This window comes from Aythya ferina (assembly GCF_964211825.1).
Source record: "Aythya ferina genome assembly, contig: HAP1_SCAFFOLD_29, whole genome shotgun sequence".
In the NCBI taxonomy this organism is placed as follows: Eukaryota; Metazoa; Chordata; class Aves; order Anseriformes; family Anatidae; genus Aythya; species Aythya ferina.
In genome coordinates this window covers 3,550,361-3,566,816 of record NW_028181463.1, presented here as the reverse complement: position 1 = coordinate 3,566,816, position 16,456 = coordinate 3,550,361, and the positions used below count along the sequence as shown (strand labels likewise).

Here is a 16,456-nt window from a genome sequence, read left to right as displayed (position 1 = left end):
TTATAGGTGCATTTGGTGAGTCCTGATGGAATCCCTTAGTTCCCGGTTCCTCAAGCTATAGATAAGGGGGTTCGCTACTGGAGGAACCACTGAGTACAGAACTGTGACCACCAGGTCCAGGGATGGGGAGGAGATGGAAGAGGGCTTCAAGTAGGCAAATATGGCAGTGCTGATCATCAGGGAGGTGACAGCCAGGTGAGGGAGGCACGTGGAAAAGGCTTTGTGCCGGCCCTGCTCAGAGGGAATCCTCAGCACTGCCCTGAAGATCTGAACATAGGAGAAAACAATGAAAACAAAACAACCAAATGCTAACAAAATGCTAAACAGAATTGCCCAGACCTCTCTGAGATAGGAATCTGAGCAGGAGAGCTTGAGGATCTGGGGGATTTCACAGAAGAACTGGTCCACAACATTGCCTTGGCAGAGGGGAAGGGAAAATGTGTTGGCCGTGTGCAGGACAGCATTGAGAAAGCCACTGCCCCAGGCAGCTGCTGCCATCTGGGCACAAGCTCTGCTGCCCACGAGGCTCCCGTAGTGCAGGGGCTTGCAGATGGCAACGTAGCGGTCGTAAGCCATGACAGTGAGAAGGGAAAACTCTGCATCAAAAAAGAAGACTAAAAAAAGTACTTGTGCAGCACATCCTTGATAGGAGATGGCTCTGGTGTCCCAGAGGGCATTGACCATGGCTTTGGGCAGAGTGGTGGAGATGCAGCCCACATCGAGGAGGGCGAGGTTGAGGAGGAAGAAGTACATGGGGGTGTGGAGGCGGTGGTGGCAGGCTACGGCGCTGAGGATGAGGCCGTTGCCCAGGAGGGCAGCCAGGTAGATGCCCAGGGAGAGCGTGAAGTGCAGGAGCTGCAGCTCGCGCGTGTCTGCGAATGCCAGCAGGAGGAACTCGCTCACAGAGCTGATGTTGAGCATTCTCTGACTTTGTACTTGCTTGTCTGTTGAAGAGAAGGCAGAGCAATGTTAGAACAGACTTCTCTGAGGAAAATAGGAAATAAAACAGAAGGGTGGATAACTCAAAGTCAGACAAATGTCAGATCAATGAGCTTTGCAGTATCATTGCAAATAACTGAGCTGATTGGAAGGCAGACCTGCAAGTATTTCCCTCACTTTATTTTATCCCAGTTGCCCTATCCTAGTCGAGGTATTGGAGTTTTGAACTCCCTGACATTATTTGCACAGTCCTGGTTAAATCCAGTGGGTGCTAGGAGGCAAAAGGTCTGTCCCTAGGTGAAGACAGATCAGAGCAGCTCTGCCCATCAGTCCTGCTCTCAGCTGCCCCGTGTCACCTTTCTGTGAGCTGCAGGATGATCCCACTCAGGTCTTTCCCTGAGAAGAAACTGCAGAGCAGAGAAGCTCCAGTCCCAGTGCAGATGGACAGAATCCTCACCTTGTCTGCAGGGGACTGATCAGGATTTCAGCTCTTCCCTCCCAGACAGGTGCAAAGGTCTCACTCCAGCTGCCCACAGACAGTCATCCAGCAGCATGGACACGGTCTTAGCACGGAGGTTTCTTCTTCTTGGGGCACCTGGATAACACAAGGATGCCACAAGAGAGCTGCATCCTGCTGGAGAGCAGCCTGCAGCCCAGGAAGATGCTTCACAGACAGAGCTGGATAGCTGAAAGCTGGAGTGTCCCATATCCCAGCTGCACCCCCGGCAGGGTCTGGGGGAGGTTTGGCCACTCTGCTCATTGCTGTCCAGGGGCACTTGGCATAGGACACTGCAAGGGGCTTCTGCCAGGCTTCCTCACCTCGCACTGCAACCCAGCAGGACTCTCAAAGCCTACTGCATTGCCCACTGCCCTCCCAGAAACAAGACCCAGCAGGAGGAAACCCTTCCAGGACCTGCAGCTGCATGGCCCTGCAGCCAGACACTTACCTTGTCAAGGTCTGTGCAGGTTTCTCCTGCAGGCAGCTCTCAGCATCCTCCCACTCCCAGCTGCCTCCAAGCCCTCTCTCCTTCTCTCCTCTCCCCATGCCAGATGCAGTCAGAGCCCCCAGCCCTGCTGCGCTGTGCAGAGGAGCTGCTCCTGGCCACAGCTATATCTCTGCTTCATGGGACTTTCTGAAATGTGTTTTCTCTGTCCCACGAGCCCAGCCCAGCTCAGTAACAGAGGCCCAGCCCAAGGAATTGGAATCACCAATTAAATGAGCCCACAAGGAGTCAATTAGGCTCTGGTGCTTTAATGATTAGCTGTCTCCTCAAAAGCTTTAGTGGCAGAGACAATAGCCATAGCCATGGACCCAAATATCTCATAAGGCAGCTCTGTAGGAAGCTGGCCTGGTTCCTTGTGAGAAGGCACCACTGCTCATATGGAATCTTCATGGTGGAAACCCCTCCTGAAGTAGGCATCCAAAATCAGCAGGATCCTTGTGGCCTGGCAGCCAAGCAGACACAAATCACCTCAGCAGCAGCTTCCAAGCCAGGGGCCTGCTGCTGGCCTTGCAGCTTCTTGGCTACCACACAGCCAAGCCTTGTGCCTGCTGCTGTGCAGTCATGGACTCAAGCAGAAGGGACAGGACAACCCATCTGGGGGCCTTCTTTCTGCCTGGGTCCTCCTGGCTCTGGAGGCAGAGGGGATCCCCCAGTCAGCATGCCAAGCAGGTGCCTTCTGCTGGCCTAGCAGGGCCACTGCCAGATGTCAGCCCAAAAGTGCAGATCCCAGGGAGAAGTCAAGGGTGACCTGCCACCTCCAGACACAAGTGACCTCACAGTCCCTTTCTGTTCCTGCTGCTGCCCTACCAGCTGCAGAGATAGAAGTGACCTCACGGTCACTGCCACAGTCACATTCTTTCTGCTGGGGCCATGAGATCCTGAGGCAGAGCTCATCTCTCTGTCGTCCTCTATGAACTGGGGCTCACCTTTCTGGTTTAGAGAGTAAACAAAGTTTTAGTTGAAAGTTTTGGTGTTCTGTTTGTAGTGTCAGGTCTCTGGTTAGGGTATGGGCAAGCACTATGGATTAGGGTTTTGTTTAGGTCCGGCAAGAAGTCTAGGGATAAATAGAGCATTTTAATGGTAGTGTTAAGGGCAGGGATTAGGGTAAGCAAAAGAGTAAATGTAAGGGACAGGGGCTACGGGCTGAGTTTTTCTTCAGGTGATATTTTGAGTTCTGCTTTACAATAGCGGATTCCTGTCAGGATGTTGGACTAATGTTTAGGTTGAGGGATTATTGTTATTTTTTTCAGGCCTTACAAGACTGAAGTCAGTTTTAACAGCAGCATCAACATTACATGAACCCTCTTATCTCTACAAAGGTAAGCTTCCGAGCTCCTCTTCCCTTCCTCTTTCCTCCCCCAAATCTCACATCTCTCCTGACTTTCCCATATCAGTCATCTAACTGGGATCAGTTTACTGATGGTTGTCATTACATCAGAGGGTCTGGGGTCTGTGGGGTAGGGAGCGATGCCTGTGATATCATGTGAAGGACAATGGTATGACACCTTCCACTGTTTGCACAGGGTTGAAAGGAGAATTCATGGTCCCAATGCCATGAGGATAACACGTCTCCTCACAACCCATGGCCAAGGGGACAAAGGCGTCACTGCTGCTAAAACCTTCCATTCTTGTGAGAACCCCGTCTTCTCCTCTGCATGCTTTCCTATGCAGACCCACACTTCCCTGAAGGCTGCAGACATACACTTCTCTTCCCCACCTTGCTCTCACTCCGGTATTCCCATGATTTCACTGCTGCCTCTCCACTCTCGCCAGCTGTTCCTTCAAACACAAGGGCATGGGCTGATCCAAACTCCCTCTGGGTGACCTCTGGACCCACTGCACAAGTGCCAGTGCCTCACCTTCAAGTCAAGAATTTCATCTGACTATCGAATCTAAACCTACCCTCTTTAATTTGAAACCATTCCCCTTGTCCTATGATAGAGTCATAGAAATCATAAAAATACAAAGTTGTAAAGAACCTAGAAGACCATTTAGTCCAACCGTCCTATCACTAATACTACCCACTAAGCTACTGAGCCATATATCCTCTTTGGGGAGGTCCCAACTGAATGGCGGCTAGCAAACATGATGCCCATCTACAAGAAGGGCCAGAGGGCAGACCCGGGGAACTATAGGCCTGTCAGTTTGACCTCAGTGCCAGGGAAGCTCATGGATTATCTTGTGTGCCATCACGTGGCACCTACAGGGTAAGCAGGCGATAAGGCCCAGTCAGCATGGGTTTATGAAAGGCAGATCCTGCTTGACGAACCTGATCTCCTTCTTTGACAAAATGACGCGCTTGGTGGATGAGGGAAAGGCTGTGGATGTGGTCTACCTTGAATTCAGCAAGGCTTTTGACACTGTTTCCCACAGCATTCTCCTCAAGAAACTGTCTGCTTGTGATTCGACTGTCGTACGCTTCGTTGGGTTAAAAACTGGCTGGATAGCCGAGCCCAAAGAGTCGTGGTGAATGGAGTCAAGTCCAGTTGGAGGCCGGTCACTAATGGCATCCCCCAGGGCTCGGTATTGGGTCCGGTCCTCTTTAATATCTTTATCGATGATCTGGATGAGGGCATCGAGTGCACCCTCAGTAAGTTTGCAGGTGACACCAAGCTAGGTGCGTGTGTCGATCTGCTTGATGGCAGGAAGGCTCCGCAGGAGGATCTGGATAGGCTGCACCGATGGGCTGAGGTCAACTGCATGAAGTTCAACAAGGCCAAGTGCCGGGTCCTGCACCTGAGGCGCAATAACCCCAAGCAGAGCTACAGGCTGGGAGATGAGTGGTTGGAGAGCTGCCAGGCAGAGAAGGACATGGGAGTGATGGTGGATAGTCGGCTGAATATGAGTCAGCAGTGTGCTCAGGTGGCCAAGAAGGGCTAGGTGACCAGCAGTGCTAGGGAGGTGATCGTCCCCCTCTACTCAGCTCTGGTGAGGCCACACCTCGAGTACTGTGTTCAGTTTTGGGCCCCTCGCTACAAGAAGGACATCGAGGTGCTTGAGCGGGTGCAGAGAAGGGCGACGAAGCTGGTGAGGGGCCTGGAGAACAAGTCCTACGAGGAGCGGCTGAGGGAGCTGGGCTTGTTCAGCCTGGAGAAGAGGAGGCTCAGGGGTGACCTTACTGCTCTTTTTAGGTACCTCAAGGGAGGCTGGGGGTTGGCCTGTTCTCCCACGTGCCTGGTGACAGGACGAGGGGGAATGGGCTTAAGTTGAGCCAGGGGAGTTTTAGGTTAGATGTTAGGAAGAACTTCTTCACTGAAAGGGTTGTGAGGCACTGGAACAGGCTGCCCAGGGAAGTGGTGGAGTCACCATCCCTGGAAGTCTTCAAAAGACGTTTAGATGTAGAGCTTAGGGATATGGTTTAGTGGAGGGCTGTTAGCGTTAGGTCAGAGGTTGGACTCGATGACCTTGAGGTCTCTTCCAACCTAGAAAATTCTGTGATCCTGTGATTCTGTGTTTCTGAGGATCCACAAGGTTTCACTTGTAGTGCACCAGGAATGACAATATGGAGAAAAAAAATATTGCCACAGCCCTTCTCTGCCGTTAGGGGAATTGGGAGCAACAATTTGTTAATATCAAGAGTTGAAATAATCTGAGAATACCCCATGTTCCTCTTTACTTCTTTCTATAGGTAAGAACTGTTGACTACACTGCCCACAACAGAGTCTCCTGCTACCAGGAACACCCTCAGGCAGCATCAGTCAGGGCTCATGAAATGGACATGCCTAATGTCTGCTTAAAAGGATGATATTGAATCAGATATCAACAGATATTTGTGTTGTATTTTCTTATTGCCTTTTCCCTCCTTGGGAGAACCCCATGGCCAGAACCAGCAAATGCCCAACATCAGCTTGCTTTTAGCTTTTGTTTAGGCTGTGGTTGTTTTGTTTTTATTGTGGTGTCCTATGTGCAGATCTTCAGGGCAGTGCTGAGGATGCCCTCTGAGCAGGGCCGGCACAAAGCCTTTTCCACGTGCCTCCCTCACCTGGCCGTGGTCTCACTGTTTCTCAGTACTGGCATGTTTGCCTACCTGAAACCCCCCTCATTCTCCTCCCCATCCCTGGACCTTGCAATATCTTTTCTGTACTCCATGTTGCCTCCAGCTCTGAACCCCCTCATCTACAGCATGAGGAACCAGGAGCTCAAGGATGCACTGAGGAAATTGTTTGAATACATATAAATAATGTGCCCTTACATTCTGAGTTTATCTCAGAAACAGTTAGGAAAGTAATTTGGTTTTATTTTTCTTGATAAATATGTTCTTCAAGTTGTGGAGTGGATTTAATTAATGTCATTGTTAGCCTCCTACCTGTTCATTTATCTCTTTTCTTTTCCTAAACATCTCATGTATATCTAAAGCCAGGCTTTCTGTGTAGCTGTAGACAATAAAGAAGCGAGCAGAAATTCATAGGTCTCAGCTGCAGTGTATTCCCATCTCCTGTGAACTAGCAAAGAAGTTATTAAAAAAAAAAAAAAAAAAAAAAAAAAAAGCTATTTGTAAACATGATGCTTGACCACTTCCTTGAAACAGGGCCTCAATAGATACAGCTGATTTTCAGGAGGACAGACGTTTTCTTAACGGGAGCCCAGCTCTCCCCTCTCCTTCCATTTTCCACCTTTTATTGCTGAGTGTGACATCATATGGTATGGAATATCTCTGTGGCAGGTTTAGGTCAGCTGCTCTGGTGATGTCGCCTCCCTGTCTCTTGCACACCCACAGCCTGCTGGCTCTTTGGGGAGGGGGGATTAGAGGGATTCCTGATGCTGTGACAGCATTGCTCAGCAGTGGACAAAACACAACCATGATACCAGTGCTGTTCTAGCTACTCAAGCAGAGCACAACACTGGGTGGGCTTCTACAGGAAAAGTTAACTCCATCCCAGCCAGACCCAGTACGGTCACATATTGAAAACACAGCACCACAGGGGCTGCTCTGCAGAGACTAACTCTGTCCCAGACAGAGCCAGTGCAGGGCCACACACTGGACAAGAAGGCTCCCTCTGAGCTCTGTGGGGAGTCAGGAAGGTCCTAATAAGCACCAGGACAACTGAGGAAGCCCAAAGGCCCTTCTGAAGGTTGACTTATTCCCACCTGGGAGGCAGTGCTGGGCAGTGGGAAGGGCAATCAGAAAGACACGGGAGAAGGCTGTGAGAAACAAGGAAATATCACTGCCATTGACCCAGTGGTGGGCTGACCAGAGCTCAAGTGCTCAGTCTGCTGTGAGCAGGCAGAGGAGAGCTCTGCAGCCCCATGGCACGCAGCAGCCCCACCAAAGGAGCCTGGCAAGTGATTACGTGCAGCCCTGGGGCAATGGCAGTGACCCCATGAGCTGGGTCTGCCTCCCAGCCTGCCCAGCACGGCCCTGCAGAGTGCCCCTGTGCCCCGGGCACCACAGCCCCCTTGCTCTGCAGAGCAACACCTCTGGTTGTCATGTCAGAGATCTCAAATTTTGACTAAACTCATATCTCATAGCTGTTTTTAGTTTTCTCCATAGGGGTGACTACTGCCTCCAAGATGCCTGAGAGGAGGTAAATCCTGCACGAAGGCCTGCAAAATGTTACCCTGGATCCATAGGAGTCATTCTGGAAACAAGGCTTCTTCATAGGATGTACACTTTTGTGGAGGCGCAGAGCTGATGGGCACGTGCAGGATGCTCCTACAGAACTTTGTGCCCTTTTCCCTACTGACTACAACACCACTTCTCTCTCAGGAACGGAGTAGCCAGCAGAGTGAGACAGATACTCAGAGATCATGAAAGCCATCAGAAAGCTGATCCCAATAAGATAACCAATATGAGAATGACAGGAGAAGCCTGGCCAAGAGAAGTGAGATTTGGGGGAGGGAAGAGGAGTTTGGGAAGCAGAAATTAACGATTTTGTAGAGGTAAGAGGTTTCATGTAATATTGATGGTGCTTTAAAACTGGCTTAAAACAGTCATGTAAAACCCTTACCCTGTTTTGACCAGTAACCCTAATCCCAAAACCTGAATGTTGCTCCAACACCTTGACAGAAATCCCCTGCAGTAATACCTGACCTCAGAGTATCCCTTCAAGCAGAACTCAGCCCATAGCCCCTTTCCTTACCTTTACTCTCTTGCTCATCCTAATCCCTTCCATTAACAATAGCATTGAAACACTTTATTTAACCCTAGACGACTTCTTGGCAGACCTAAAGAAAACCATAAACCACGAAGCTTCTCCATACCCCAGCCACAGACCTGACACCCTATGCAGAACACCAAATCCTCCCAACAAACCGTTGCTTAAACTCAAACCCAGAAAGGTGAGCCCTAGTTCAAGGCCAGTTGGCAAGTGACTTTGGGCAACCTAATCTAATGGAAATTGTCCCTGGCCCTAGAAGAAGGTTTGACTAGACAATCACAGAATCACAGAATCATCTAGGTTGGAAGAGACCTCCAAGATCACCTAGTCCAACCTCTGACCTAACACTAAGCAGTCCTCCGCTAAACCATATCCCTAAGCACTACATCTAAATATCTTTTAAAGACCTCCAGGGATGGTGACACCACCACTTCCCTGGGCAGCCCATTCCAATGCCTAACAACCCTCTCAGAAAAGAAGTTTTTCCTAATATCCAACCTAAACCTCCCCTGGCATGACTTTAGCCCATTCCCCCTCATCCAGTCACCGGGCACATGGGAGAACAGACCAACCCCCACCTCGCTACAGCCTCCTTTGAGGTAGCTGTAGAGAGCAAAAAGGTCACCCCTGAGCCTCCTCTTCTCCAGGCTGAACAATCCCAGCTCCCTCAGCTGCTCCTTGTAAGACTTGTTCTGGGTTACACGTACTTGGGTAGTGTAAGGTACGATGCAATTCTTTTTGCCTTCTGCATCTACAGCACAGGAAGTAGGATTGATTGGACAATAGAGTAGGGTAAAAAAAGTAAATGTCTTTACTTTTCATCCCGAGTTTTCTACAAAAGACCCAAGAGAGACCATGGATGACCAGGTACCTACTAATATTTAATCTGAATTTCTCTGGTTCCAATGGTCATTTCAAATTTATTTTATTTTATTTTATTTTATTTTATTTTATTTTATTTTATTTTATTTTATTTTATTTTATTTTATTTTATCCCCCCGAAAACATGTGACTTGTTTTCGAAAGGGTTTCATGTGCTGGGCTGGGCTGCATTTACAGGGACAAAGATGACTGCTGGCAGTGGAGGTGTCAGACCTCCAGACTCTGCTTTTCCTCCTGATGGAGGTCTCCAAAGAAGTCATGCTGTATCAATAGCAAGAGGAGAATGATGTTCCAAACTGAAATGCAACAACATTCAGCCTTTGAAACAAGAAAATATTTTTATTATGTGCTTTGTGAAATCTTTTCCCCTAACTATGTCATGCAAGCTCTGCAGTTAGATGCACAAGGTGTGAAACCTTGAAGAAAACTATGGAGGAGATATTAGGAATTTCTGCATTTTAATGAGTTCCACAGTGTATTGTGGTGCTGAGTCTATGAAGCTCAGGTACTGAGAGGAGAATAATGTAACTGCTTGAGCAAGTAAAGTCAGGAGGAAAAGCTGAAGTGACTTGGAGTATTAATGGGCCCTACTGAGGGCTGTTACTAACAAAGCCTCCCCAGGGACTAGTTAGGGTAGATAATTGGAGGCCATGATTGCAGACAGGCGAAGCACTGTGCTGAGAAATGTCTTTGTTGGTTTTGGTAAAGTAAAAGATCCAAGGCCTGACCCCAGCCACTGGGAGGGGAGATCCTGCACCCCCACGTCCGGTCAAGGCTCTTCCTGGGGTCTGTGGGGTGTGGTGGGCAGTGGAATGCCATGAGAAGAACAGTGGTATGACACCTCTGAACTGCTGCACAGGGTTGCAAGGAATCTATGAGGTCCCATCACAATGAGTATAACATATCTCCTCCTAAGCTACTGCCAAGGGGAAAAACCTTCACGGCTGTTGGGCCTTCCCTTTTTACCAGCACACTCTGCCTTCTTCTCTGCAGGCTTTCCATTGCTGTTCCACACATTGCCCTACTTTCTTGAAGTCTGCAGACACTCATCTCTGTTCACCAACTTGCTTTCATGCCTTCCTTTCACTGATGTCTCGTCAGCTCTCACCAGCTGTTCCTTGAAGCACAAAGCCAGGGTCTGATGAGAGGGTGACCTCTGGCACCACAGCATGACCCTTTGAGGGACATTTCTCCCTCCTTGTGACCAGTGCCAGCTTTCCATGGAACACTTTGTGGCATTTTTTTTCTCTCCTGCTATTTCCAACTACCAAAGAAAGCTCTATCAAGGTGGAAACCACTCCTGAAGTAGGCATCCCAACCCAGCAGGCTCCTTGCAGCCTCTCAGCCAAGCACACACAAGTCACCTCAGCAGCATCTTCCAAGCCATGGGCCTGCTGCTGGCCTTGCAGCTTCTTGGCTACACACAGCCAAGCCTTGTGCCTGCTGCTGTGCAGTCATGGACTCAAGCAGAAGGGACAGGACAATCCATGTTGGGGCCTTCTTTCTGCCTGGGTCGTTCTGGGTCTGGAGGCAGAGGGGATCCCCCAGTCAGCATGCCAGGCAGGAGCCTTCTGCTGGCCTAGCAGGGCCACTGCCAGATGTCAGCCCAAAAGTCCAGATCTCAGGTCTATGTCAAGGCTGACCTGCCACCTACAGACAGAGGTGACCTCACAGTCCCTTTCTGTGACACGCTCCTGCTGCTGCCCTATCACGTGCAGAGACAGAAGTGACCTCAGAGTCCCTGCCACAGTCACATTCCTCCTGCTGGGGCAGGAGATCCTAAGGCAGAGCTGAGCTCCTCAGAGCATCCCCACCCATCTCTTCCTTGTGGCCCACAAGCTGATCAGATCAGGGTGAGCAAGAGACTCAAGATAAAGGGAAGTGGCTATAGGCTGTGTTTTGTCTTGAAGGGATACTTTGAGGTCAGGCATAAGAGTAGTGGTTTCCTGTCAGGGTGTGGAGTAGCATTTAGATTTGGGAATTAATGTCACTGGTTAGAATAGGGGAATGGCTTTACATGACTGTTTTAAGGCAGCGTTACAGCAGAATCAACATTAGCTGAACGTTCTAACCTCACAGAAATCATTAATTTCTACTGGCCAAACTCCTTTTCCCTCCCCCAAATCTCACATCTCTCCTGGCCAGGCTTCTCCTGACTTTCCCATATCAGTCATTTTCTTAGGGGCAGCTTTCTGATGGCTTTCATGATCTCAGAGTATCTGTCTCATATCTGTTGGCTACTCCTTTCTTGAGACTGACATGGCACCTAAGTCAGGATGAAAAATAGCCCAAAGGTGTAGGTGAACCTTGCACAATGTGCCCAGCAGCTCTTGTACCACCCCAAAATTTTGTTTCCTGCCTCCAACTTCTGGATACGGAATGGCTTCTGTGCACCCAGGCTATCTTTTTCCAAACCCTCATGCATGGTTCAGTTTGCCCCAAGCATCTTGGAGGCAGTGGCTCTCTCTGTGTAGAAAACTGAAAGCAGTCCTAAAGGATGACTTCAGGCAAAAGCTGACACCTCTGACATGACAACCCCTATCCAAGACCTCTTCCTCTATGGGGCCTACCAGGTACTTAGAAAGAGCCGATCTCAGAAACTACATGCACAGCAAGTGCCTTCTGCTGCCCTACCATGGACACTGGCAGATGTGAGCCTAAAGGCACAGATCCCAGCCAGGAGTCAAGGGTGACCTGTCAGCTACTTCAGAAAGCAGTCACCTCACAGGCCATTTAACAGCCATTCACTTCTGGCTGGACTTAGTGTTTCTGATGCACCACTGAGCTTATAATGCCACACCTACAAAACACCCCCTTTTTGGGCCAGGACCTGCCCAGGTAGAAATGATCTGGTTGTGATCCTCCAAGCTCATGGCACACCTGCTGGGCTCCCAGCCTCTCTGATGCACAGGAGCCAGTTCCGTGCCAGTCCTGTGAGGTGCTAGGGCAGGAGGGACCTTGCAGGCAATGTTCCAGCCCCGTGCCTGTTGGCGGTCTCTCAGCTCCTTGTGCACAGTGGAGATCACACTCAAGTCCAGAATCCTGAAGCCAGCCTAGAAGATACTCGCCCTCCCCAGCCTCAGTGCCAGCCTCAGCCCCAGCTGGTGGTGCTGCTCTGCAGAGCAAGGGGGGCTGTGGTGCCTGGTGCACAGGGGCACTCTGCAGGGCCGTGCTGGGCAGGCTGGGAGACAGACCCAGCTCAGGGGGTCACTGCCATTGCCCCAGGGCTGACAAGGAATCACTCGCCAGGCTCCTTTGCTGGGGCTTTTTTGTGCCGTGGGGCTGCAGAGCTCTCCTCTGCCTGCTCACACCAGATTGAGCACAGGAGCTCTGGTCAGTCCACCTTGGAGCAGATCCCCCCTTAGGAGGGAAGTGCTGCAGTGGAGGCCAGCTGTGCCACTGCCGTGCCCACTGCCTGTCCCTGCCTGCACTCCCAGCACAGCCCCACAGCAGCACTGGCACCAAGTGAGAGGAGCAGCCGGGCCTGACCCCACCAGCAGGGCTCAGCAGGACAGGGCGGCAGTGGCAAGAGAGCAGCTCTGCATGCCCCAAGCGCTGGTGCTCCCTGGCCGTGCTGCTGGGATGGGACTCTTTTCCTCTGCACCCCTGCAGATGGGCACTGCCCCTGCAGAGCCAGGCCTGGTCTCAGAGGACAGATGTCAGACAAAATGGCAGTTGAATTTTAACTCCATTAAGGTTAAATTCACAGAGAGCATGGCTTCACATGCACAGAGTCTATGAGCTATATTCAACAGGTACTTCCATATCATTGTAATGGGTGCTTATTAGCTGAATTAATGTAATAAGAATATGCACAAACACAACCACAAAACAAAACAAAACACACAAACAGGTATACTGGCTCTTCCTCCAATTATTGACATTGCAAGTCATGTGCAGAAGCAGATCAGACATTTCTTGCATCCAAGACACATCTAGTCATTAATTTCCACAAGGCATCCTTAAGCTCCTGGCTCCTCATGATACAGATGAGGACGTGCTCTGCTGGAGGCAACACTGGGTACAGAACTGCCACCACCAAGTCCAGGGATGGGGAGGGGATGGAGGGAGCTTCAGGCAGGCAACCATGACAGGCCTGAGGAAGACGGACACCGTGGCCAGGTGAGGGGGACATGTGGAAAAGGCTTTGTGCCGGCCCTGCTATAGAGACGACAGGACTGTCACCTAGATCCACAAGGTCTAATCCAAATACACTGCTCCTTCCTGTGGCAGCTGGGCTCTTGGCCCCTAGCCCCTCGTGGATGCTGAGGCTGCTCCCCCAGCTCCAGAGGAGATGGGAAGAGAGGGATACTGAGAGCAATGAATTTCTGATGGTATCTTTATTGTCTTTTTCTACCAAGGAAGCCTGGTTCTCTATGCATGTTAGATGATATGGTCAAAGCAAACACAAAATATAACATTCAGAATGCTAAGAATTACATTATTAAAAACAAAATAAAATATTTTTAAAATACTAACAGAAAAAAAATATTTTTTAAAATATTGTATCATTTTCCCAAATAACATTTTATTTCTTTTATGATTATTATTAATGATAATGTTTTGATAGCACTAGTAATGATAAAAATGATATGATATAATATGAATCAAAATTGCATATAATAAGAAATACATCTTCTGAACACATCACTGATGATTAAGATACATGTATTGAAGAAGTTTCCTCACTGCATCCTTCACCTCTTGGTTCCTCATGCTGTAGATGAGGGGGTTCAATGCTGGAGGCACCACCGAGTACAGAAGTGCGACCACCAGGTCCAAGGATGGCGAGGAAATGGAGGGGGGCTTCAGGTAGGCAAATATGGTAGTGCTGACAAACAGAGAGACAACGGCCAGGTGAGGGAGGCACGTGGAAAAGGCTTTGTGCCGGCCCTGCTCAGAGGGCATCCTCAGCACTGCCCTGAAGATCTGCACATAGGACACCACAATGAAAACAAAACAAACAAATGTTAAAGAAACACTAAACACAAGTGTCCCAACTTCCCTGAGGTAGGCATCTGAGCAGAAGAGCTTGAGGATGTGGGGGATCTCACAGAAGAACTGGTCCACAACATTGCCATAGCAGAGGGGCAGGGAAAATGTGTTGGCCGTGTGCAGGACAGCATCGAGAAAGCCACTGCCCCAGGCAGCTGCTGCCATCTGGGCACAAGCTCTGCTGCCCAGGAGGCTCCCATAGTGCAGGGGCTTGCAGATGGCAACGTAGCGGTCGTAGGCCATGACGGTGAGGAGATAATACTCTGAGCCAAACAAGAAGAATAAAAAGAAGACTTGAGCAACACATCCTTGATAGGAGATGGCCCTGGTGTCCCAGAGGGCATTGGCCATGGCTTTGGGCAGAGTGGTGGAGATGCAGCCCACGTCGAGGAGGGCGAGGTTGAGGAGGAAGAAGTACATGGGGGTGTGGAGGTGGTGGTCGTAGGCTACAGCACTGAGAATGAGGCCGTTGCCCAGGAGGGCAGCCAGGTAGATGCCCAGGAAGAGTGCGAAGTGCAGGAGCTGCAGCTCATGCGTGTCTGCGAATGCCAGCAGGAGGAACTCGCTCACAGAGCTGATGTTGGGCATTCTCTGACATTGAACACAGTTTTCTGTTAAAGAGGAAAATGCAGAAAAATGTTAAAACACTTTTCTCTGAGGAAAACCTATTGTTTGTCATAGAGGACCCCCAAACAGAGCCTCTTTTTTCCGGAGAACCTTTCTGCATCTCTCTTGTTTGAGCTGCAGTTGGTGTTGGCTGAGAGGGGCACGGGGAGCAGGGGCTGCTGTAGCTCCATAGGAGTCCTTCCTGATGTGCAGCTGGAGAGAAACATGGGAGAAAATTACATTCCATCCACTGGTCAGATCCGTGAGATCTGCAGTGTTGTTGCCAAAAACTCATCTTAATACAGAGGCAGAGCTGCAGGGATTTTGTTTCCTTTGTTTTGTTCCTATTATCCCAGTAACACTTAGGAGAAGTATTGGATGGTTGAGCTCCCTGACATTTCCTGTGCACTCCCAGAGAAACCCTGTGGGTGCCAGGAGGAAAACAGACTGTCCCTTGGTGAAGACTGAGCAGAGCAGCTCTGTCGATCAGACCAGTTCTCAACAGTCAATTTTCATCCCTCTGAGCTGCAGGACAATCGCTTTCAGGTGTTTCCCTGAGAAAAAATGTAGATGACTGCTAATCAAGGAGGGCCAAATAAAGCCAGAGTTTGAGAGCTTCTCCTCATATGGGCTCTGCCTGTACTGCTGGCCATGCCTGCCCCACAGCCCATGGGCTGCAGGGGGAGAGGAGGCCAGGGAGGGGCTGCTCCAGGGGAAGGCATCTGCACCGCAGGGCATGGCCACGAAGAACCCAAATCCCCCCTGCCACTGCGTTTCTACCAACAGCTCCTTCTGGCCGCCTGCTCCTCTCTACACTGCCTGCAGCTGTCCCTGCAGGGAGCTGCTGCTCTGCACCCACCTCTTCTTTCCCCCTGCCCGTGCTCACAGACCCCATCCCACTCGGCTGTGCTCAGCGCTGCCCTGCAGCACCCTGCCACCAACAGGGCCCTGCCAAGGGGCACCTCCATGGCTGCAGGAGCTACGGGGCAGCTGTCAGAGAGCCCGGCATGGCTACCCAGAGCACGGTGTTCTGGGCTGACCGGGGACACCTGCTTTAGGGCACTCCAAGGGGCTTCCGCCAGAATTCCTCCCCTCACATTGCAACTCAACAGGACTCTCAAAGCCTACTGCATTGCCCACTGCCCCCTCAGAAACAAGACCCAGCAGGAGGAAACCATTCCAGGACCTGTGGCATAATTTCAGCGGCATAATGTCAGCGGCATGGCCCTGCAGCCAGACACTCACCTTGTCAAGGGCTGTGCAGGTTTCTCCTGCAGGCAGCTCTCAGCATCCTCCCACTGCCAACTGCCTCCAAGCCCTCTCTCCTTCTCTCCTCTCTGTGTGCCAGCTGCGGTCAGAGCCCCCAGCCCTGATGTGCTGTGCAGAGAAGCTGCTCCTGACCACAGCTCTCTCTCTGCACCACGGCCCTCTTGCCACGAGCTCTCTCTGTCCCATGAGCCTGGCCCAGCTCAGCAGCACAGCACCAGCCCAAGGCACTGCAATCACCCCTCTGGGGGCTTTGCTGATGAGCCCACGAACCTCAGGCACTCAGAGACAATTGAAGACAGCTCTCCAGAAGTGCAAGTCAGAGGCAAGTTTCCTGCAGTGTCTCCCTGAAGGCCAGCACTGACACAGCCTCCCTTGGAGCTCGTTAGAGCAGAACCCTGGAGGCAGTGTGGACAAGGAGACAAAGGCAGTGTGAAGGTGACACTGATATGTAGGAAAACTGGATGTGTGTCACCAAGCACAAGGGCCAGGCCTTGACTCCCTACTCAAGGAAGGGAGATCTTTCCCTTGACAGGTTGCTCAGGGCTCTTTGTGGGGCAGTAGGAGATGGGGATGTGCATGGCCACATGCAGGAGAATGGTACGACCCCTGCCTGCTTCAATGGAGGGGGTGAGGAGGCAATGAGGCCTTGGTGCTTTCACAGTC

At 50.7% G+C, this 16,456-nt stretch overlaps 1 protein-coding gene across 1 annotated transcript; it reads right to left on the bottom strand.

Annotated features, from left to right (window-relative positions):
* Window positions 1–14,506, bottom strand: LOC311427892 (uncharacterized protein; the record flags this gene model as incomplete). Its single annotated transcript, XM_084539479.1, has 3 exons — window positions 1–944; window positions 13,109–13,206; window positions 13,590–14,506. 3 exons carry the CDS (start codon window positions 14,504–14,506, stop codon window positions 1–3), a joined length of 1,959 nt encoding a protein of 652 aa, XP_084395605.1.
* Window positions 14,507–16,456: the final 1,950 nt, after the last annotated feature.